Source organism: Penicillium hispanicum (assembly GCF_028827665.1).
Source record: "Penicillium hispanicum strain IBT 35686 chromosome Unknown utg000005l_segment0_segment0, whole genome shotgun sequence".
NCBI lineage: Eukaryota > Fungi > Ascomycota > Eurotiomycetes > Eurotiales > Aspergillaceae > Penicillium > Penicillium hispanicum.
Window position 1 is genome coordinate 181,053 of NW_026623197.1, and position 21,352 is coordinate 202,404.

The 21,352-nt window shown below is 55.1% G+C and overlaps 6 protein-coding genes across 6 annotated transcripts; 3 read left to right on the forward strand and 3 right to left on the reverse strand.

Annotated features, from left to right (window-relative positions):
• Positions 1-1,476: 1,476 nt before the first annotated feature.
• On the forward strand, positions 1,477-3,834 carry N7459_005509 (putative MFS transporter; the record flags this gene model as incomplete). The annotated part of the gene is made up of 3 exons (XM_056944693.1): positions 1,477-1,632; positions 1,704-3,588; positions 3,647-3,834. 3 exons carry the CDS (start codon positions 1,477-1,479, stop codon positions 3,832-3,834), a joined length of 2,229 nt encoding a protein of 742 aa, XP_056799028.1.
• A 1,423-nt stretch (positions 3,835-5,257) lies between these two features.
• N7459_005510 (HAD-superfamily hydrolase) lies at positions 5,258-6,673 on the reverse strand (the record flags this gene model as incomplete). Its single annotated transcript, XM_056944694.1, has 1 exon — positions 5,258-6,673. One exon carries the CDS (start codon positions 6,671-6,673, stop codon positions 5,258-5,260), a length of 1,416 nt encoding a protein of 471 aa, XP_056799029.1.
• A 1,878-nt stretch (positions 6,674-8,551) lies between these two features.
• N7459_005511 (uncharacterized protein) lies at positions 8,552-12,756 on the reverse strand (the record flags this gene model as incomplete). Its single annotated transcript, XM_056944695.1, has 3 exons — positions 8,552-12,066; positions 12,153-12,392; positions 12,480-12,756. The coding sequence occupies 3 exons, from the start codon at positions 12,754-12,756 to the stop codon at positions 8,552-8,554; spliced, it is 4,032 nt and encodes a 1,343-aa protein (XP_056799030.1).
• Positions 12,757-13,431: 675 nt separating this feature from the next.
• On the forward strand, positions 13,432-13,694 carry N7459_005512 (uncharacterized protein; the record flags this gene model as incomplete). The annotated part of the gene is made up of 2 exons (XM_056944696.1): positions 13,432-13,500; positions 13,551-13,694. 2 exons carry the CDS (start codon positions 13,432-13,434, stop codon positions 13,692-13,694), a joined length of 213 nt encoding a protein of 70 aa, XP_056799031.1.
• Positions 13,695-15,924: 2,230 nt separating this feature from the next.
• Positions 15,925-16,768, forward strand: N7459_005513 (putative EF-hand calcium-binding domain protein; the record flags this gene model as incomplete). Its single annotated transcript, XM_056944697.1, has 2 exons — positions 15,925-15,985; positions 16,041-16,768. 2 exons carry the CDS (start codon positions 15,925-15,927, stop codon positions 16,766-16,768), a joined length of 789 nt encoding a protein of 262 aa, XP_056799032.1.
• Positions 16,769-18,960: 2,192 nt separating this feature from the next.
• Positions 18,961-20,885, reverse strand: N7459_005514 (arylsulfatase; the record flags this gene model as incomplete). The annotated part of the gene is made up of 2 exons (XM_056944698.1): positions 18,961-20,662; positions 20,731-20,885. The coding sequence occupies 2 exons, from the start codon at positions 20,883-20,885 to the stop codon at positions 18,961-18,963; spliced, it is 1,857 nt and encodes a 618-aa protein (XP_056799033.1).
• Between the last annotated feature and the right edge of the window lie 467 nt (positions 20,886-21,352).

Here is a 21,352-nt window from a genome sequence, read left to right on the forward strand (position 1 = left end):
GTGGCAAGATCGGCTGTTACTTTGGTTGCTCTGCGGATTCCATCCGCAATTTGAACTCCAGGCATCCAGCAGGCTTAAAACCGAGAGACAAGTACCAGTGGTTGAATACATTGAGACCCTTCTCTACCCTCCTTCCGGTCATAGTTCCGCCAAGCACCGAGGCTATACGCGGACTAACGAGCAGCTGCAGAGTGACAGCATCGACAGCCTGTCGACACAGCACCGACCTCACACAAGCTTGGACGCCGGCGCATTTTTTTAAGTTGTCAGGTGTCCTTGCCCACGAACGCGCACTGCACGATGACGGCATTGATACAGCGCCCGAGTCAGCTGAGAGGATCATAGAAAATCATCTGAGCCAAAATCACGAGACGACCGATCCGCACGGTTTGGGGCCTTAGCGTACGAGAGCGTCCCCGGACGAGGACTGGGCATACCAGCCAGATCCAGGGATCAAGAAGGGGCGCTTGGCGTGTCTCAGGAATGGCCACCTGCGCGCAGCGGCCCCAGTGTAGCTTTCACCGGCGTCGGTAGGCCGTGCGCGAGCACATCACGGTCGTTTCCCGCTGCGATGGCTTTATCTCGCGCGGACTGCAGATCGTCGAGTGGAGCTGGCGTTCTAACTGGACCAGTGAGATAACGGTCGATAACTTTGTGCTCCCGCCGGAAACGTGGACGCTGCGCAGGCCGGACTCCGATTGTGAGGATGGCTGCCCTCGGGCCACACAACGACAGTCAGCTGCATATCGTAGAGTTGTGCGGTGTGAAGACCTCGCGAGCACGCAGACCCCAATGGTGGAGAGTGGGAGGACGACTGGATTTCCAGTCTGATTCAATTGGGGATCAGGAAGAAGGAAGCGGGTCTCCAGAAGCTCACCGCCCACGCCTTGGGCCACATGGAAACGGAAATGCGGGCGCTCAGCGTCCTTTCATCATTCTTCTCCGCACTGCGCATCCACTGAGATCGTGTTGATTTGAGCCCTTGGGTTGTCTAGGTTGCTTCTCTATTTATTGCCATTCCTTTTCTCAACTTGCTTTCTCCTCCCCAGGGGTCCTTCGCCCGTTACGCATACTTCCCCCGGAATCTTATCAAGCTATGTCCTGGACCGTTCCTCTGTTACCGCTACTTGGGTTGTATCGCAAGCGGTGATTACTTCCTAAACACATTCAAGACCCGGTCATCTTCTATTTACCTCCATTCCTTTGGCCTGGAGCGGGGTAGCTACTGTTAGGCTCACTTCGACGGCTTATCGACGGTCCATACACCGGTCCTGAGCTTCTTGGGAAGCATAGAGACGTGAGTGACTCATGAACGCAACCCCTAATCAGCCACGAGACTCCACATGATTGGAGATGGGACCGGGGAAAGACTGAACGTCCTAACTAAAGATGCTCCGTTTAGTGCGCTGGCCTTGCAGCTCAGATTGATCGCATACATATCCAACCGCGGGAGAACGAACACACCCTCTTTCCACTATGGCCGAATCACAGCAGTCTGGCTCGGAGCAGAGGGCCTCGCGCTGGAAGCGTATGTTTGGAGAGAAGGCAGATAAGCAGCAAGGGGCAAACGAGCAACCCACATATCGGTCGAAATCTACACTAGGAATTCTGAGTGACAAGCAAACTGACGAAGTACCCGGTGAGTGACGGAGCCTGGGCAGCCTCAGCGCGCTTCGATTACAGGTTGCTTTTGATTATGGCAGTCCTGTCAGGGCTATGAGATTCGAGCTGGTGCTAACCTTCGGCCTTGGGATCGCGATACAGGAACGATCCTTCTGCTCTCGTCGAATCGCAATGAACCGCTGGGGTTGAGACATCAACCGCAACGAATGTCGACCTCGTCGATCCCCTCCACCAACCCGCCTTCCCGTTCCTCTTCTCGGTCTGTGGTGCCACAACAGAAGAGGACTGCGGACGGATTGATTGTCCTAAACCCTCAGCCCGACGACTCCGTAAATGATCCTCTAAACTGGCCAGTCTGGCAGCGAGATGCTGCGCTGCTTTCTCTCGGTTTCTACTGCTTGATGGGAGGAGGTATGACTACCATCCTGGCTGCCGGATTTACTGGCGTTGCGTCAACATACCACGTTACCACCCAGAAAGTGGCATACACCACCGGACTTTACATGCTGGGTCTCGGGCTGGGATCGGTCATCATGTCGCCAACCGCCATTCTATTCGGAAAGCGCCCCGTCTATCTTTTGGGAGCTGTACTTTTTATCATTTCGGGCGTTTGGTGCGCGCTTTCCCCGAACTACCCGAGCTTGGTGGTTGCTCGCATTTTCCAAGGAATCGCAGTGAGCCCGGTGGAATGTCTGCCCTCTGCGACCATCGCCGAGATCTACTTTTTGCACGAGCGAGCATACCGAGTTGGAATCTACACGCTCTTGCTCCTTGGTGGGAAGAATTTGGTTCCATTAGCCAGCGCAGCCGTGATTGATAGCCTCGGTTGGCGCTGGGTGTTTTGGGTGGTTTCTATCATCGTCGGTGGATGTTTCTTCCTTCTATTCTTCTTTGTTCCGGAGACCTTCTGGGACCGGACCCCTCGCCCTCGACATTCGCATAAGCGCCCGCACACCCATCGGACAGTTTCTGATCTTGTGTCGCATGGATTCCGGGGGCGCCGCTCTCATGTCCAAGTTGCCGACGACTCGCCAGAGCCCCATGATGATACCGACACGGCACCAGTGTCGAGAAAGCCTAAGCATGCCCATTTTGGGTTCGCTGTCGAGGAGCCAGAGAATGAGAAGCACTTTACAGGAGATGAATCAGATCACGTCTCTCCGGAGACCGAACGCGTCACGGCTGAAGGCCAAGTTGATACGGAGCCTTCCACCCCGGCCCTGGATAAAGACGAGGGTCTTCTTCACCCGCCCTCTCCGGTAGTCATTCCACCCCCAAGTCCAGCAGACCTGGAAGCAGCCCGGCAAACAGCGTTATCCCCCTCACGCAGCGAGTCTCTCGATCCTGGGTTTTCACACAGCTCGGCCGTGCAATACACCAACCGGCTACGTGAACGACCAAAGATCCCTTATAGCCAACTGCTCAAGGTCTGGAATGGGCGTATCGCCCAAGACAAGTGGCTGAAGATCGCCGCTCGGCCTTTCATCCTATATGCTTACCCATCCGTGTTATGGTCAGCAGTTGTCTATGCCCTGTCTGTTGGCTGGCTGATTGTGCTTTCGGAGTCGGTCTCCTACGTCTACGAAAATTCCCACCACTACGGCTTCACTGCGCTCCAGACCGGGTTGATCTACATCTCACCTTTTATCGGTGGTTTGCTGGGCACCGCCGTCGCAGGCAAAGTGTCCGACATTGTCGCCCGGTTCCTGACACGACGCAATGGTGGCATCTACGAACCCGAGTTCCGTCTGGTGATGGCCATCCCGATCGCTCTCGCGACCACCATCGGTCTCATGGGATTTGGCTGGAGCGCGCAGGCGATGGACGCGTGGATCGTCCCTACGATTTTCTTCGGTCTGATTTCCTTCGGTTGCTGTCTGGGCAGCACAACCGCCATCACCTTCTGCTTGGACAGCTACCGTCAGTATGCCGGCGAGGCGCTCGTGACGTTGAATTTTAGCAAGAGTGAGTTCTGCCCCTTGCGTTTCCCGTTGAGATAGGTCCTAACACCGCTCGCCTCCAGATGTGCTCCACGGTCTCATTTTCTCCCTTTTCATTGAGAACTGGCTGGAATCCGATGGCTCCCGCACGGTTTTCCTCGCCATTGGAGGCATCCAGCTGATTTGCCTGCTGATGTCGATCCCCATGTATATTTTCGGGAAGCGGGCTCGCATGTGGACGGTGCGCAAGCGACTCATGGAGCGCTTTTAAACTGCAGCATCTTCGAATATTTGGCCATTGATTATGGTAACGATGATTTCAAACAATTTTTGATGCGTCTTGGACAGTATAGATAGCAAGTCATACCATGTGAACATGTATATCTGGGTGCATAGGAGATTGATTGATGCATGTTGGACCGCAAAGATTGATTTGATTATAGTGGAGGTGGCGCGCCTGTCGCTGGATCCAACCGGGCACTGCCCCCGGGCCCACTCCACTCGTGTCCATCGCTATCGAGCAATTCACTTTCTGTCTTGATTCCTCGCCGAGCCAGACCGGCTTCAAACCTGCCCGGCTCGTCGAGGAACCGCCACAGCAGGTCCCTCCAAGACTGGAGTCATGTTGCACCCCCCGGCCGCCTTCCACGACTGCGGTGGGGTGATGGGATCGACCCCGCGGATGTAGGACGGTGACTAGGATGAGTGCCGTTTCAAGGGGAAAAACCACCCTCCTTTTTCTCTACCGAGGTAGAGGAATTTCCCAGCTTGGGCTCGTTGGCGATGCGCCATCGTGCACGCCGGCTTCGTCCTGGCTTTTCAGCGCGATGGGGATCAGGCGTCAGCAACCCGATCCCCGCTGTACGATGCAGGCGATGCTCAAGAATACGGCCATGGTGGGGAGAGTCTTGGAGGGATGGCACGGCCACGCCCAGATTCCTCGACGACTCCAGCCAGTCCTTCCGGACATCAATCCAGTTCACCCTGTGAGCTGCCCAGGTTGGGGTTCTTATTGGTGTCCCCGCCACACAACACACTCCCCCTTGGCTCGTGTTGGCACGAGCGTTCTCTGCACACTGATGCAGAAAGGGGGAAATGTGCCCGAATATCCATATGACCACATACGCAACTGGCAAGCGCCGAGGCACCACCCGTGAGGGTGGTGTACGAGAATCAGACTCTCAGTCGAACTTCAGTTGATCTCGAGACGGCAGAATGACCAAAGACGAGGTGATGGAAGAGAAAGAATAGAAGAGGAAACAAGGGGAAGAAGGGCGCGGTTATAAGGGACGCCAGCTAGGGTTGAGCCCTGCCCCAACGAGTAATGTCGATCACTTCCTAATCCACCTACACGCCCAACTCGCCAAGACCGTGGCTGTTGCTATAGTTACGACAGTTACTATACAGTCGTTACTACTAGGGTGGAGTTGGATTCTCGATGCTGCAAGTACACAGTATTGTTTCCGAGCGAATAAAGATAGAACATTTTCTAGGTATGATGGAATATCTTCTAACGACGTCTTAATGCAAAGACGGACGATTTAGTCCATTACAACGAGAGACGACAGAAAAGATTTCTAGGACCGTCTGTCTACCTTGACGCGTGCCACGCAGTCGTTCGCGGGTCTGGATTCCCCGTTCTTTCATTTTCCTCCTATGGGTCTGTCTGAAAGTCCCCTAATCAGCAAGCAGTCTCACTCGATGGCCGACGAAGAGTCTCCGGCCGTAATTGGGTTGATCGTCGGATTCCAATGGAACTGGAAATCCGCCCCGATCTCCTTCCGGATCGCAGCCTGGACGGCTCCCAAGACGGTGTCGAAGACACCAAAATTGGCCGGGTTGTGAGGGTCATTTTCTCCCTCCTTGCCCTGAAAAACGCCGGTGCGGACCAGACAGGTGTTCCAGCCATACAGATTGCCGCCGATGATGTCGGATTGGGGGTTGTCCCCGACCATATAGATATGCTCCGGGAGACGCTTCTCCTGGTGGATCTCTTCCATCCAGGAGGCCATCACCTCGTCGGCCCAGATATAGGTCGCCCGCTCAGGCTTCCCGTACACGACGCGCTCGAGATCCTTGCCGGTGAGGGCCTTGTACTGCGCCTCGAGGGAGATCCGGAACGCGCCCAGGTTCAGCCGAGGCGGTCCTTTATGCTCAGTCGGGCAGACCAGGTCGCCTTGAGAGAAGTAAATTGGAATATGGCTCGAGTGATCCTTCGCACGCGTCAAGAGCTGACCATTCTCCGAGAGCAGGAGATCGATGATGACCTGGAAGTCGGTCATTTGATCGCGCGACTCGGCAAAGACCAGAATCGCGTCGAATTTGATCTGAGAGAAATCCTCCAGACGGGCCTGCTCACGCTCCTCTTCGGTGAAGGTACGACACGGGGAGATCGTGGGATCCCACGCGAGAATATCCTTGGGATGATACACGTTTTTGAACCCATAGCTCTCCGCAACCTCGCGCACCTTGAAGCCTTCCCCACCGCAAACAAGCACTGTTTCGTAGTACTCGGCCAATGCCTGCATCGGTGTATGCGACTGAATAAACTGATCGGTCGAAATCGGCTGCTCGAGGATTTCCGAGAGTTGTGCACAGCGAGCCTCTTCCAGCTTGCCGCCACCATTCGTGAGCAGAATATAGGGGAACTTGATTCCCAATTCATTGTCGCCATTGAGCATCGTGAGAGCAATCTTGGCATCTTCAATGGGCTCATTTCCATGAGCGAGAACCCCGTCGATGTCAAATGCAAATGCCATGTTCTTGACCGCGTCCACCTTCCGCTGCGACATATCTTGGACCTGAGCGGCGAGAATATCTCGAGGAGCTAAGCTAGATCGACCCGTGGTCGACCGTCGCACTTGCGACATCCGTGGAGATCGTGGGATCGGGAGAGACACGCCAAAGGAGTTGCGTGATCCCCGGCGGTCCTTCATGGACGGTGACAAGCTGAGATGATGCATGATAGCGGAAGTATCGCTGATCGAACTGCGGGTAGCCGGGACCTCCATAGTATTTCCCAACTCGGTGGGAATAGGATGGTCTCCGGGCTGATCTCGTTGGGAAGGAGTGACTCCGACTCCAAAGTCTGCATCCTGAAAGTGAGGCATGACGAATATGAATCTGCCTGGGGATGCTCAGGTGACAAAGATTGAGAATAAAAATCTGGGTGGCCAAAGACTAGTCTCCCATTGAACTCAATCACATAACACAAGGAAGAGGCTTGCTCCTAGAGACGAGAATAAGAGGGCGAGATATACTTCAAGTCTCGAGGATAGCCCGCTGATCGTTTCCCGTAACCAGCAGTCCCGGTCATCATGAGCCTTGGGTTACGAGATCCATAATTAAGTCCATGAGAATCCTTAGCGATGACGTCAAGCTATCATGTCTCTCAGCACGTTGGTGTATTGTCTCCAATGGCGGGTCAGGGGTTCCACCGCTTGAAGCGAGAGTCGGGCATCTAGAACGTGGCGTTAGAGATGGCTGCAGAAGGAGGGACCAAGACGGAGTAATATCTACAGTTACCCGCAGCTTCAGTGCATCTCTAGTTCCCGAGGGGTGAGTTACATATGGCTCGTTATCTCAACCCTCAAATAGCACATCATCGTGAGCAGTCGATGCATAGCAACTGCTTTCGAGCCGGAGCGGGTACCCCGAAATGGAAATCGGCAGAAATAACGCGAGCAACGGGCACGATCGATCTAGCCACATGGTACTGCTAGATAATTGCATTAGGCACTGGCGTAGAATCAAAGTGAACTCAGCATACGCGCCGCGAAGCAGATACCGTTTTCGGACGTGACCCGGAGTGAAGACCTCCGAAGGATTATCATTGTCTAAACTCATATGTACAGAGCGCAGACAGTATGGATGGATAGGCCACCGATCGGCCATGAATGGCCGCTGAAGGTTGCATTCAGCTTGGATCGGAGAGAGTACCGGGCGAACATATGCAGCTAAACAATCCCGAGTCAGCAACGGAATGTCAGACCTTGAGGGCGCGGAAACACTCAGATGTACTCACGGATTCTGCCGTATAGGTGTATAGTAGTACAATATGACGGACATGATGGAGTTTCACATGTTATAGCCATGACCAGACACTTGGGCCAATATCAGTATTAGTCTTCGACTTCCAAATTAGCACCGCAATCCATTTGAGAGATCAACCTTTCGTCGCAGGGCACGGAATACCTCATGCTTCGAATCATCCAGCAGCCTCGATTACACTCGACTCGGCTTGCTGCGAAAACACCGCGACGTGAGCATTGGGGGCTCCAGAGGTCGCGGGTTACCCGTTATGGCATACCGAAAACCCACAAATTTGTGGATCTTGATCCACCGTCTACAGCAGCGGGGTGGATGGAGGGTGGCAATGGGTAACTCGTTGGTCACCCAGGGGGACAGATTGAGCGAAGTAGCGGGCGAACAAAGAGATTGAATCTCGGGCGAGAAGCGGCATATCAGAGGGAAAATTAAACTCGGCGGCGCCACCGGGAGACCTTCCTGGGAGTTGTTATGGTTCTTGAGCATGATTGGGAGATCGCATATGGTACATACTTCACCGTGGTACAGTTCAAACTAGTGGAAGAGGGGTTGAAGGCTCGAGAATTGTCGAATTGAGGAAAAACCCTGCAGAGAGTGAGTTGATGGGATTCTGTTATCGACGACGGGGATTTTTCTTTATCCATATGCTCGGGGAACACGCCCAACGTGGATTCATCGCCATACAACCTCAGAGATGATGGCCCTACTAGTGTTACTGACCTTGTCCATCAACGTGTTGAGCTAACAGATCCAAGAAGTGGGTAATCTGAAAGTAGAAAATGTCCGAAGAGCGCAGTGGCTACGCTGAATGCAAAGAGAATAGGGAAAAGTCATACAGCCATACAACATCATACATCATTGAACACTCAACTATTCATAACAACGGGCCAATATCCATATAGTGAAAGACAAGGTCGAAATGGTAACAAAGGTCGCTTAGCTCAGTAAGCAATAATACTTCTGAAAATCCCCTTCAATTTGGACGGTTCTTGTGGCGGGGACGTCTCATGTCGGTGCCGGCGATGATGAGAACGCGATTCTTTCTCCCTGTTGCTCTGATGCTGGCGGCGCGAGCTGCCAGGCTTCTTCTCTCGCTCCTCTGGCTTGCTCGACTCGGCCTCCTCGGTAGATCGTCTTCGAGGCTTCCTCTCGTGCTTCTCATGCCGGGCCGGATCCTCTCGGCGACGTTCCTCCCGTCGTTCTTCGCGACGGGAGTGTGATCCAGTGGACCGGTCGCTAGATAGCTTCTCATCGTTCGACAGACGTTCACGGTGGCTGCTGCCATGGCTTTGGGCTGTCGAGGCCCGACGAGGTCGTTCGGATGGTGGTGGCGTCGAGGATTTGGAGCTGTTGACTCGCAGAAGAGGTCCGCTGACATCTGACTGTCCATTGCTCATGTAGCGAAGGAAGGCACGAGGTTTGGGCGTAGAAGTCGACATCTGCTTGGAGGAGGATGAAGCCTTGGAGGACCGGGCTTGCTCTTGGTCGGAAGAACGACGCTTGGGCTTCGATTCAACCACAGGGGGCTCTGCCTCCTTTGCCTTGTCCTTCCCCTTCTCCTTCTCTTTGGAAGACGAGCGGTCAGAGCGTTTAGATTTCTCAGTTGGAGGGACGCCACTCTTCACTTTATCATCCACGACAGCCTGTTGTTTTCGCTGGGCCCTTGCCTCTGCCTTCTTCTTTTCGTCGTGCTGACGGCGGGCCTCCTCCAGAGCCTTCGCCCATCGGTTAGTGAACACGCTGCGCTCGCTCTTTTGACGCTGGAGAAGTTCTCGGCGCCCTTCAGATGATGTCTTCGAGTATCGTCGCTCACGATCTCCTGGTGATCGCTTCTTCCGTCGCCGAGAAGCCTGTTTTTCTACTGAATCATCCGGATGTTCCTCAAGGGGGTTCTCGCGGACGGCCTCGGCTGAATCATCAGGTGTCTTTGTAGGCGCAGCCTCCTCGAGAGCAGGATCTGTCGGTGTGGCATCCTCGAGTGCGGGTTCTGGAGTTGCTGGCTCTTTTGTTGTAGCCTGCTCAGCAGCCGGCGGGTCTTCAGCAGATGGTTCAGTGGCAGAGGGCTCAGCGGCAGGAGGCTCAGCAGCAGGAGGCTCTTCAGCAGGAGGCTCTTCAGCAGGAGGCTCTTCAGCAGGCGCTTCAGCAACCGGTGGCTCTTCAGCAGGAGGCTCTTCAGCAGGAGGCTCTTCAGCAGGCGCTTCAGCAACCGGTGGCTCTTCAGTCGGAGGCTCAGCAGCAGGAGGCTCTTCAGCAGGAGGCTCTTCAGCAGGAGGCTCTTCAGCAGGAGGCTCTTCAGCAGGAGGCTCTTCAGCAGGAGGCTCTTCAGCAGGAGGCTCTTCAGCAGGCGCTTCAGCAACCGGTGGCTCTTCAGTCGGAGCTTCCTCTGCAGCTGCGTTCTCCTCTACGTGGACATCCTTGGCCTGATCTGCCGCTGTCTCGGCAAGAGCTTCCTCGGGAGATGCGGCAGGCTGAGCTTCTTCAGTAGTTGCAGGCGCAGGGGCCGGCGCCTCGGCAGGAGTCCCCTCTTCAACTGGCGCGTCTTTTGTTTCAGGTGCCGGCTCTTCAGTGGGTGCAGGCTCCGGAGCCGATTCATTAGCCGGAACATCATCCGTAGCTGACTCCTCCGCAGGTGGCGATTCGGGCGTTTCGTCGACTTGAGCACTAGCAGTTTCTTCCGAATGAGATTGCTCCTCCGAAACTGGTGGCTCGGGTGTCACATCTGGGGCAGGATCGACGCTTTCTGGCTCAACTGGTGTAGGGTCTTGAGGGATCTGTTCGTTGGGGGGATCAGGAGAGCTTTCGGAAGATGTTGGTTCTTCGCTAGTTGCTGCAGGCTCTTCAGACACTGCGTCCTCGGCCGGAGGTTGCCCGGCTAGTGCCCCTTCTGTAGCCTCTTGTTCTGCTTTAGGCGGGGCCTCTTCCGGAGCTGGCCCAGCAACAGGTTGCGCAACAGGAGGATTCTCATCAGTAGAATCAGCAGCTGGAGCATCTTGAGCCGGAGTTTCATTCTTGACAGCCTCTTCAGGTGGGGGCTCGGTTGGAGACTCTTCGACAGTTTCCGCCTGTGCGGGAGAATCACTGGCAGGCCCAGGAGAGTCCTCATGATCTGGAATAGACGGCTCTTCAGGTGCAGTCTCTTCCGCGGTCTTAGTCTCCGCCTCCTCTCCACTAGATTCCGCCGTCGCAGCAGCGGGTTGCTCTTCTGCGGGGATTGCTTCGTTGGCAGAAGGCGCATCTGATATAGGCTCCTCTGGTGACGTTTCATTGGCAGGTTCCTCGGCAGGTCCCTCGGCAACATCAGCGGGGGCGGAGTGTGAATCTTCCGCAACCTCTGGCTCTTGCTTTGGCTCTGCTTCAGCTGGGGGTTCTTCCGGTGCTAGTTCAGAAGCAGGCTTTTCGCCAGCATTATCGGTTGGGGTTGTCCCGTCGGTTGATTCTTCTGTTGATTTATTTGCAGGCGGCTCTGGAACCGTATCGGCAAGCGGAGGCTGTATGTCCTTGCTCTCTTCGACTGGTTCCTCCTTTGCCTCTGAGCCAGATTTAGGTTCAGGCTCAGGGTCTGCTGTGACAGCCTCGGCCAGGGATGGCTCCTGAGGGGCCTTAACCGCCTCAACCGGGGGCTCTGCTGCTTCTTGGGATACTTCGGGTGCAGCGGGCTCTCCAGGCGGCGGTGCTTCTGGTTCTTTGGCAGGTTCTGGTGAGACTTCTGGCTCGGCCGCTGGCGGTTCTGTCACCGCGATCTCTGTTGATTCCTTGGGCGTTTCTCCAGCTTCGGCAGCTTCCTCGGCTGCGTCACCTGTGACTTCTGGGGGTGCATTAGCCTCAGAGGGCTCTTCTGGCGCGGTTTCTGGTGTTGGGCTTTCCGTAGATCCGGTTTCAGCAGGTTGCTCGGATTCGGGCTCAGCAGCTGGCTCAGATGCCGCAACAGTAGAAGGCTCATGAGCTGGTTCTGACACTGGTTCCGAAGCGGGTTCAGGATCGGCTGTTTTGGCAGGCTTTCCATTTACACCCTTCTTAGCCTTTTTCTTGTCCTTTTTCTTCTTGTTCTTGTTTGATCTTGAGGCTGGCTCCTCGGAGGGCTTATCTTCTGCAGGACTCTCCGCTGGGGGAAGGCTTGGCGCTGCTGGCTGCTCCGCATCCGTTGATGCTGGAGGTTCCTCCGACTGGGCTTGGGGCTCAGTGCCAGAGGGTTCCGCAGATTCATCTTTCCCGGGATTGGCACCTTCAGCAGCAGGGGCCCCTTCTTCTGTGGCTTCAGCAGCCGGTGCTCCGTCTGGCTGGGATTTGTCTTCACCAGTGTCTTCGGATTTCCCAGCCTCCGGATCAGCATTCTCATCAGCCGGCGGATTGGCGTCAGGTGCAGGTTCATCTTTGGCTTCCGATGGAGGTTCCTCGGCCTTCGCATCCTCTGCAGCTTGCTTCGCAGCCTCTTCCTTCTCGGCCTCTACTTCGTCAACTCCGGCCTCAGGGTTGCAGTCTGGAAAATCTTCGTCTATATGTTTATTAGGCCACGAATATGATGCATGATTGAATGGTGCTTACCATTGTTTCCACTTCCGCCGTCATTAGTTGCTGGTGTATTGTCGTCTGTTGCTTCTGGGGTTTCTTCGGTCTTCTCGGGCTCTGCGTCCGTCGTAGGAGGTTCTTCGGCTGTGCCATCGCCCTCTGCATTCGGTTCAGGCTCTTCAGCGGCGGGGGTGTCTTTGGCCTCGGCCTTGTCATCTCCAGTGACATCGCCAGCCTCGCCAGCCTCGGCAGGTGGCGTCGTTGCCTCCGTAGACCCTGCGTGCTTTATGTGAGTGCCCGCACAGCCAATGTACTCTGAATTCCTCCACTGGTCGTATCATTTATCTCATACGTGCTACTTACCTGCAGACTCTGGTGCTTCTGAGCCCTCAGTGGGAGAGCTGCTGGGTTGTTCTGCGGCGGGAGCGGCAGGTTCCTCCTGTTTCGGTTCCTCCTGCTTCGGTTCCTCGGAACTGGGGTCTTTGTTGTCCTGGTCCTTGCCCCCCGTCAGACGATCGGTATTGGAATTGAGAATAGGATAGTAAGAGAATGTATAAGTATTGCGATCGAAGGTCTGATAGCGCCGTTCGAAAGTCTGATACTCATATTTAGGGAGCTTTGCATACTGGAATGCCGGCATCTTCGGCATCTATAGCCGCCGGTTCGAGCGCGGGCTCGTTGTTGGTTTCTTGAGGATCCGGATCAAGATTAGGAGTCGTGCCGGCTGGGAGGCGAGTGTTATTGTTCTTATTCTTCTTCTTTTTCGAGTTCTTGCCCCCCATGTCCCCGAGTTAATGACGTATCATCAATTGAGGTGGGCAATGCTGAGTGGCGCGTGACGCCAGAAGAATGGAACAATAAGATGGTGACAAGCTGCTGTCAGGCCGAATACAAGGAAAGGAGAGGACTGAGAACAGAATGAGAAGTAGAGAAACTTTAGGACGGGCCGGGTGGTGCTGTATTAGAAGACCAAATGGGAAAGAAGCATATGCTTGTCTTTCTGGCGACGAGAGAGTTACAATTGGACCGCAATGGTGAGGCAGCGTATAAGGGTTCGTCCGCTCTCCGGGTGGGCGACAACAACTGGCTGCCGTGCAGTTTGGGCCCTGGAACGTCATCAATGAACTGCCCGAGGACATGGCCCATTATTGGACCACGTCGCCCTCGGTCTCCATGCAGTGGTGGCCGGCATGAGGAGTTGGGGAGCACCGGTGCTTGATTAGGGCCGGGTGAGGGCAGCACGACCCCCACCTGCAGGAAGCGGTGCAGGAGCAAGCATCGCAGGGCGAGATTGGATTGGGAATCAGGGCACACAATGGTCCAGATAGGAAAAGCAGCGCTGCAGCATCATGGAGAAACATGGGTCTGGTGGAGTGGGGAGTGGGTACCACCAGCCAATTTTTTATTTTCGGGCTGTCTTCTTGCTTCGTGTAGCGGTACAAAACACCCACGACGCAAGCGTGGAACAGGGAGGATATGGGCGAGGAGTCGTTAAACGAGGCCGAATCTCCTTCAGACACACCCGCGAGCGGCCTGCAGGAAGAGGATCCCAAGGCCGCCGAGCGCGAGAAAAAGTGATGCAGTCGAGCGACCCATTTCTGCCCAACGTCCCCGGCAACGGCGGCAAATAGGATGCAGCGAGTGGGGAGACAACACCCAAGGGATCGGACGCTGAGAGAAATCAAATGGCGGTTCCTAGGGAGACGCGCCCGGTGTTCTGTGAGTCAAGGCCACGAAGCGCGAGTTGGGATGGAGTCGTGCCGGAGCCCTCCTTGTCGCGCGACTCCACTCATCGACACCGACAGTTCAGAGCCGGGCGATCTCTGGTCTCCGACCACGAACTGTGAGTTGCGAACTGCGAACTGCGAACTGCTTCAGGGCCACGGCAAGGGCGTACATAGTTGGGATGAAGATCGGAGGTCCTCGTCCTGCGTGACCTGGATGATGCATCGCGCAATGCAGATGAAAAGACGACGAGGCGACGAATGTGGTGCAACGAAGGCGTGGATCAGGTGATCGCGGAGTGATCGCTTCGCAATCCGCTTCGCTCTCTGCTTTCTTCTTGCATCTTATTCGACCTCGTCGCCATTCTCCCCCTGTTCGCGATCATCGAGGATCGGATCCCTTCTGCAAAGTTTGGGCTCTCATACACACGCACACTGGGGAGTATGGGCCTGTCTGAACTATCGTGCTCATGTCCTGTCCCAGATATCCTAAAGGAGCTGCATGCAGCGCCACCTGGTGCATCATTTTCGCGACGGAGCGACCCGACGGTGCACCCGATCGATAAACTGCTGTGCTTGGTTGTACCAGCACACCCAGTACACCTTGTGCAATCCTTAGGCCTCGGAAACTGTGCCATCCCTCCCCCGATTGGAGACTAACTGACGACCCAATTCCATGCAGCGGGCCGAGCATCCATGCCACACTTGCCGCTGGCGAATCGCAAGCGGCCAGGTCTCCGGAGACCATGACACACAGAGCTCTACTCTTGAAACCGCCGCCCGAAGTATAGATGACACATCTCAGTCATTCCAATTACAGCCAGTGCCAGCAATGCATCATCGCCGCCAAAAATAGCTATAACTGCTGTCAGACGAGAGTCCCCTTGTTCCTCAATGGATGATTATCCCCTGTATGGCGACGGATGGTGCAGACATATCATCGAGTTCTTTTAATAGCTCTGGTATCAGTTGGGCAGATTGCGATAAGCCTATCTGGCCACCGTGGTAGTATGTAGTATCTCTCGGAGAGCTCCAAACAGCCCTGCGAGAGAAGCAGCCCACATGTCCCAGGTAGGCATTTGTATCTGGCTTCCAAGATTGTCTTCTGTGTATCTAGACACAGGCAAATGTAGCCCCTCGGAAGTCGCAAGAGTCAGGACTGTACAGATTATGAAAAGGTCAACCATAGTCCCATAATGTACAAGAGTCTTAGACAGAGCGTTTCAGCAATAGTTTTAATTGGCGTGCTTGCCGATCCGCAATCTACAAGGTGAGTCCCCAAGGGTTGGGATAAGCTTAAACCGCGGACCCAATGCAACCCGCTCCCACTAGATATTGTGTTGCAAGGAAATTTCGGTTGCAAGCCTTGCCTGTCTGGTTGGTGTAGGGTTCCTTGCTGCCAAATTTCTCCTCTAGGTCAACTCGCACCCATGGCTTGGACGAGGTATACATGCTGTCTTTATCGCTCCGCTCACACCGGTCCAGAGTAATCCGAGCAGCACCATACAGGCATACCGAGGTATCAATCATCAACAGATGCCAAATTGCTTCCGAACAAGCGAGTGCGCGCTTATTCAATGCCTGGTTGGGTGACATTCAGAGGTCGACGTACTGCATCAGCGTGGAATGACACGCCAGATGACTGCCGGCAACCATCTTCCCCGATATTGCAGTATTCAACACGCGATAGGAGGGGGTAATGGCGTTATCATGGTTGGCGGTTTTTGAGGGAAAAAGTGTTCGATCATCGATCATTTCATATTTCATACTTCCAAGGTTGGCGGGATCCATGGATCGCAGACTCGCGACCCGCCAAGCTTATCAGGAACCCCACGCTGCTTAGTCGCGACAGCCAAGTGCCGGTCTGCCGTTCGAAGTCGGACTCCGAAGATGAACACTAAGCCCCCTGATCACCGCGTCTCTGCAATTAATAGCCAGATTAACTGTGACTCGGCAGCGTGCGCGCTTATCCCATCATCCACCAACCGACTAACAGCTCCCCCTCGGCACCGCCACGCCATATCCGGCTCCCTTCCTACACCGACTTCTCGCAGCCTCCTCCAATCCCCACCCTGCGATCAACAATGAAGGTCCTTTGTCTCCACGGAAAAGGCACCAGCGGTGCCATTTTCCGGTCGCAGACCGGTAAGCTATAACTTCCGCTCCACCTCTACCAGCCGTCCTAATCCGGCCCCCACAGCCTCCTTCCGCGCGCAGCTCGGAAACAAGGACATCGAATTCGACTTCCTCGACGGCACGTTCTCCAGCACTGCCGCCGCCGGCGTGGACCTGTTCTACCCCCCGCCCTACTATTCCTGGTATGAGGGCGTCGCGGTCGACGAGGTGCGCAACGCGTGCGCCCGGCTGAACGAGTATATCGCCAAGCACGGACCGTACGACCTCGCCATGGCATTCTCACAGGGCTGCGTGGTTGCATCCAGTCTCCTGCTTTTCCACCAGGAAGAGACACCGCATCTCCCGCCGCCCTTTAAGGCGGCCATGTTCATTTGCGGCGGCGGCCCACTCTACATCCTCGAGGAGCTGGGATTCCACGTCTCGGCGGAAGCGAAGGAGCGTGATGCCGCGTCGCGCGCGGCACTGAACAAGCAGGCTGGGTCGACGGCGGTTCTGGCGCAGGGCGGAGACCGGTGGACAGGGCTAGAGTCGCTGGATGGCGGCCTCTCCGAAGAACAATTGCGCAATGAGATCACTTGTCCGACTCGTATCTCCGTGCCCACGGTCCATGTCTACGGTACCAAAGATCCGCGGTATGCAGCGGGCGTGCATCTCTCTGGGATCTGTGATCCTGCAAAGCGCCGGACCTATAATCACGGCGGCGGGCACGAGATCCCTCGGACGAAGATGGTCAGTTTGACCATTGCGAACTTGACGGAATGGGTTCTCGCTGAAGCAAATGGTGCATATTGAATGTGGTCGCACCTTGGGACATTTCTTCGAGGCCTCATGATTCAACACGGATAGAAGGTGTAGGGGCGGGTGTGGTTTATAGAGTGAAAGACATGCCAACCTTGCAAATATACAACAACGCTTCGCGGGGCTCCTTTCGGCTACAAAACACTTAGCTTCCTACCGAGTGTTGGCGGGAAGTCTATTTCTCATAGACTGAGGAGATAGATTAATGGCTCTCAACTACCATCCTGAACTGAAGAATATACTTGTGACTCGTCAATCTTTACCAGGAATCTCACATGTCCCAGTTAAGACTGTTTATGACATACTAGCTACCTAGTCAATAACTATATACAGGCTCAAAGAGATGTCGTAGTTATGTATCGATACTCTTACTACGTTCAGCACCCTATTGGGATTATTGATTCCTCAAAGATATTCACAGATAGATTTGCCTACATATGTATCTACATGGGTAGCTACACGATTCGCGATGATTCTTTAGGATCGCAGTCAACCCAGGAGAACACGATATCATCGTGACCAAGGATATGCTGCTTGACCAGTTGCACCAGCTGTGGGAATATCGACGGCAGCGGGGAATGTCTCTGTAGCTTTTGCGTGTGTATTCTTTTCCTGTATACCCATCCCCCCTTGGATTTGGTGGTCTTGACTTCCCCGGGCCCGCAGACAGCCAAACTCTTTAACTCATCAACCTTGCTCCTGGCTAACTCGAGCTACTTTCAAGATCCAACTCAGTGGTATTCCAGTGGCAGCGCTCTATACCCTTTGCACCGAGAGACCTATCGCTCGGCATTCTGAACCCTCCCCTGCCATTCCGCCAAAATCGTGCTCTTGGCGGCCAGGAGGTCCCCAATCCGTCAGTTGTCTTGAACCACTGCTGCAGACATTGGTTGGATTATGAGGCTACAGCGCTTTCCTTGCCCTCCTTCCTCAATGGCAGTTGGCACACGAGAAACCGCGAGACCGCGAGAGAGCGAGACGACAGTGGTGATGTAGGATTCATGTCGGACAGAACAGATGAAGATGGATGTAAGAAGGAAAGATGGAAAGGTGGAACAGAGGTTAAGATATTTGGGGAGAGTCTACTGGATCAAGGTCATGATATCTAAATGCCTATCAGGAACCTGGGAATGGCTTCATTTGGGTCACAAAAAGAGTATTATTATGCCGAGGATTGAAACCCCGTTCGTCAATTCCATCGACATATTTTCCGAAGATAAAAATAGGAGCGCAAGAAAAAGCAGGTACTATGTATCACTAGTCTCAATGACCGCTGCCTCGCATAGCGCGTACTTGCTCTCGAATAGCCGAGATTTGGCGCTGTACCTCCTCGCCAGGCACAGTAGTACGGGTGGCGATTATACGAAGAACCGACAGAGTCACATCATTAGTATGAATAAGACCTTCCATGGTCTGCGCTCGTTGCTGGTCAGTGTGATGCGTTGCCTGGAGGAGCTCGAGCGCTGCCTCGAGTCTCTCCCATGCTTGATTATTAGCATCTCCCCCTAGGCAGTACTCTGGTGATGCTGGTGATATTGGGCTGTGGGCTTTCGAACTGCAGCCATCCCAGGTCTTGGAGGACTGCAAAGGGTCGCGACGTCGATGTCCTCGTGGTTGGGCCTTCTACTTAATCTCCCAGGGAGATCAGCCGTGCCTGAGACCGCCGAATGGTCATGGCCGCGCCATACTGCTGTTGGGACGGGTCTTCGGGTTGCACTTTCACGGATGTCAGCTGCGAGCACTACCGACTGCAGGTGGAAGGAGACCTACTAGGCCTGACTATGCGGGGCTCGTTCCTGTCGGCTAGCCGACGATATGTTGCTGACGTTGCCCCCCGCTAGCTGGCGTTCGTCGCTAGCCGGCCCCCGCTGGACTTTGTCTCGCTCGGCCTGGGGATTAGACGATGGCGTTGAGCGTGTCTCCATCTTGGGCCACGCAGAGATAAGCGATGAGATGAGACAGGATGAAAATGTACGAAATCGTCTATGCGGTGGGGTATGGTGGAAGGTGGTAGGGTGAGAAGAAGGAAAGTTAAGAAGGGGAGATTAGGAGATATAAGGGATTAGAGGTATCTGAATGAGAGGTGAATGGAGTGAGGAAAGCCTCGAGGAATTTCTATCTTCACATCATCGAATCGTGATCAGGTCTAGAGTATCGTTACATGCAACTTCCCATCCATGTCTCCCTTAAATCTGCTTCACCACACGCTGGAACCTGGGCGGCTGGCGTGTGAACTTCTCTGGCGTGTCGCGCGCGCCCTGCTTCCAGTAATCAAATTCCATCCATGCGTTCTCCGGCATCTGGGCTTCGGTCGCTTCCAAGAAGTCACCGAGATCTGGACACAGAGGGATAACGCCGGTCTCGAGGACATACTGATCCCACAGCTTGAGGAGTTGCTTGAGCTTCTCGGGCTCGGCTTCCGCGAGATCGTGAATCTCACCAGGATCCTTCTCAAGATTGTAGAGCTGCCAGCGCTCAGGGCCTTTTGGCTTGGGGATGAAGACAATCTTCCAGTCAGCGCAACGCAGCGCGGCCCGGCCGCAGGTCTCCCAGCCCTGGATGAAGTCGCGTGGGTGGATGCGGTCGGCTTCTCCAATCGCCCAGGGGTGGAAGCTCTGACCGCGCATCGACACCACTTCCCGGCCCTGGTAAGTGGGCGCGGGGTGCTTGATGCCGGCCATATCCAGGATGGAGGGAGCCAAGTCCATGACCGTCGCGAACTGATCAGTGATACCTCCCTGGGCGGCGGTAGCGTCGCCGGGGTTGATATCGATGTTCTTGGGGAAACGGCAGGTAAAGGGAACACGGACACCACCCTCGGTGGTGTAGGCCTTGTAGAGGCGCGAAGGGGCAGTGGCGGCCTGCGCCCAGCGCGGACCGTACCAGATGAATGAGTTGCCATTGCCCAAGTTCTCCAGGCTGTTGTCGTAGTACTTCTGCAAATGCGGCATTACACCGTTCTGCACCATTGGGTAGGCCTCGTAGGCAGCACCCTCCGCTCCATTGTCGGACATGAAACACACGAAGGTGTTGTCTAGTTCGTCGATCGATCGTAAGTACTCGACCACCTTGCCCACGTTCGAGTCGATACACTCCACCATGCCGGCAAAGACCTCCATGGCGGTGGCTGACTTCTTTTGCTCCTCTGGTGTATACTCCTCCCATGGCTTGACCTCCTCCGCGTCGACGGGGTGCGGCTCGACGTCCTCGCGCACCATGCCCAGCTCCTTCAGCCGCTGCAGTCGCTTCTGGCGCAGCACATCAGGCCCCTCATCGTACACACCGCGGTAGTGGTCAATGTACTCTCGCGGCGCCTGCAGAGGCCAATGTGGTGCCGTGAAAGGTAGGTAGCCAAAGAACGGACGATCGCCTTTACCATCAGGCCCCGCACTGCCACCGCTCTCCTTCCACTCGCGGAGGTAGTCAACCATCTTGTCGCCATAGCCATCGGAGGAATACCAGCCTTCGGGAAGATGGCGTACATACTTTCCATCCTCCGTGTGCAGCGCAATGTAGCTAGCCTCAATAAAAGTTGGGATTTGGTCCTGGTCCCGCAGCTGTGGTTCGTACGCATAATGGTTGGAGCAGGCAGGTAGATGGGCAAAGGACCGCACAAATCCTCGCTTATGCGGCGATCGCTCCGGGGTCAGACCCAGATGCCATTTGCCCGACATCACGGTGTGGTATCCTGCATCGCGCAGCAGCTCCGGCAGCGCCACGACCCGCTCGTTCAGATAGCCCTCGTAGCCGGGCATTCCGCGCTGGGGTGCAGTGCTCATGGCGGAGCCCTTGGGCCCATTCTGCCCGGAGATGTTGGTCCACTCAATCAAGTTCCCTAGGCCGGCGATGTGGTGGTCGGTGCCTGTCATGATCATTGCGCGTGTGGGGCTGAGGAGATTCTATGTCAGTCGTCGGCAGTGAACTACCTACTGCAGGGGTTGCATAGGGACACGTACGAGCATGCTGCGGCTGCATGAAAGTCTGTAAAGCGCAGTCCCTCCTTTGCGATCTGGTCGATGTTGGGGGTGCGAATCTCCCCACCAAAGCAGCCTACGTCGGAGAAGCCGAGGTCGTCGGCGACAACGACGAGGAAGTTAGGACGTTTGGCCATGGTGGAACAAGAGAATTCAACAAGAGAGAGCAAAGGGACGATGCAGGAGAAAAGAGGAAGATCCCACGAGACTGGGAGAGCAGCAGGAGGGGCAGCTGCATGGCTATGCGTGTTAAATAGCAGCTTATGCCACTCGGCCGCGTCCCCGATCCCAGCAAAACGACAGGGGCTGCGCCATGGCGGTGCCGCATTTCGTGCTCGGCTGCGATCAATCGCCAATCGGCCGTCGGCAGGCGATAACGATAGCGTGAGTTAGTGCCATGGTGGATCGCTCAGGATCTCCCAGGAACAGGTTGGTGAAAGCGCTAAATATGGACGCGGTGTAAGTTTCCCGACTTCTCCAGAGGGGAAAAAGGGCGCCTGGTCATCGGCTGTAATATTACATGCGGGGAAGCTCTGTTGGGCATTTTTAGCGTGCGTAATGATGTTTGGCGATGTATCAGTGTGTCTGGCTGTACCGCAGGAGA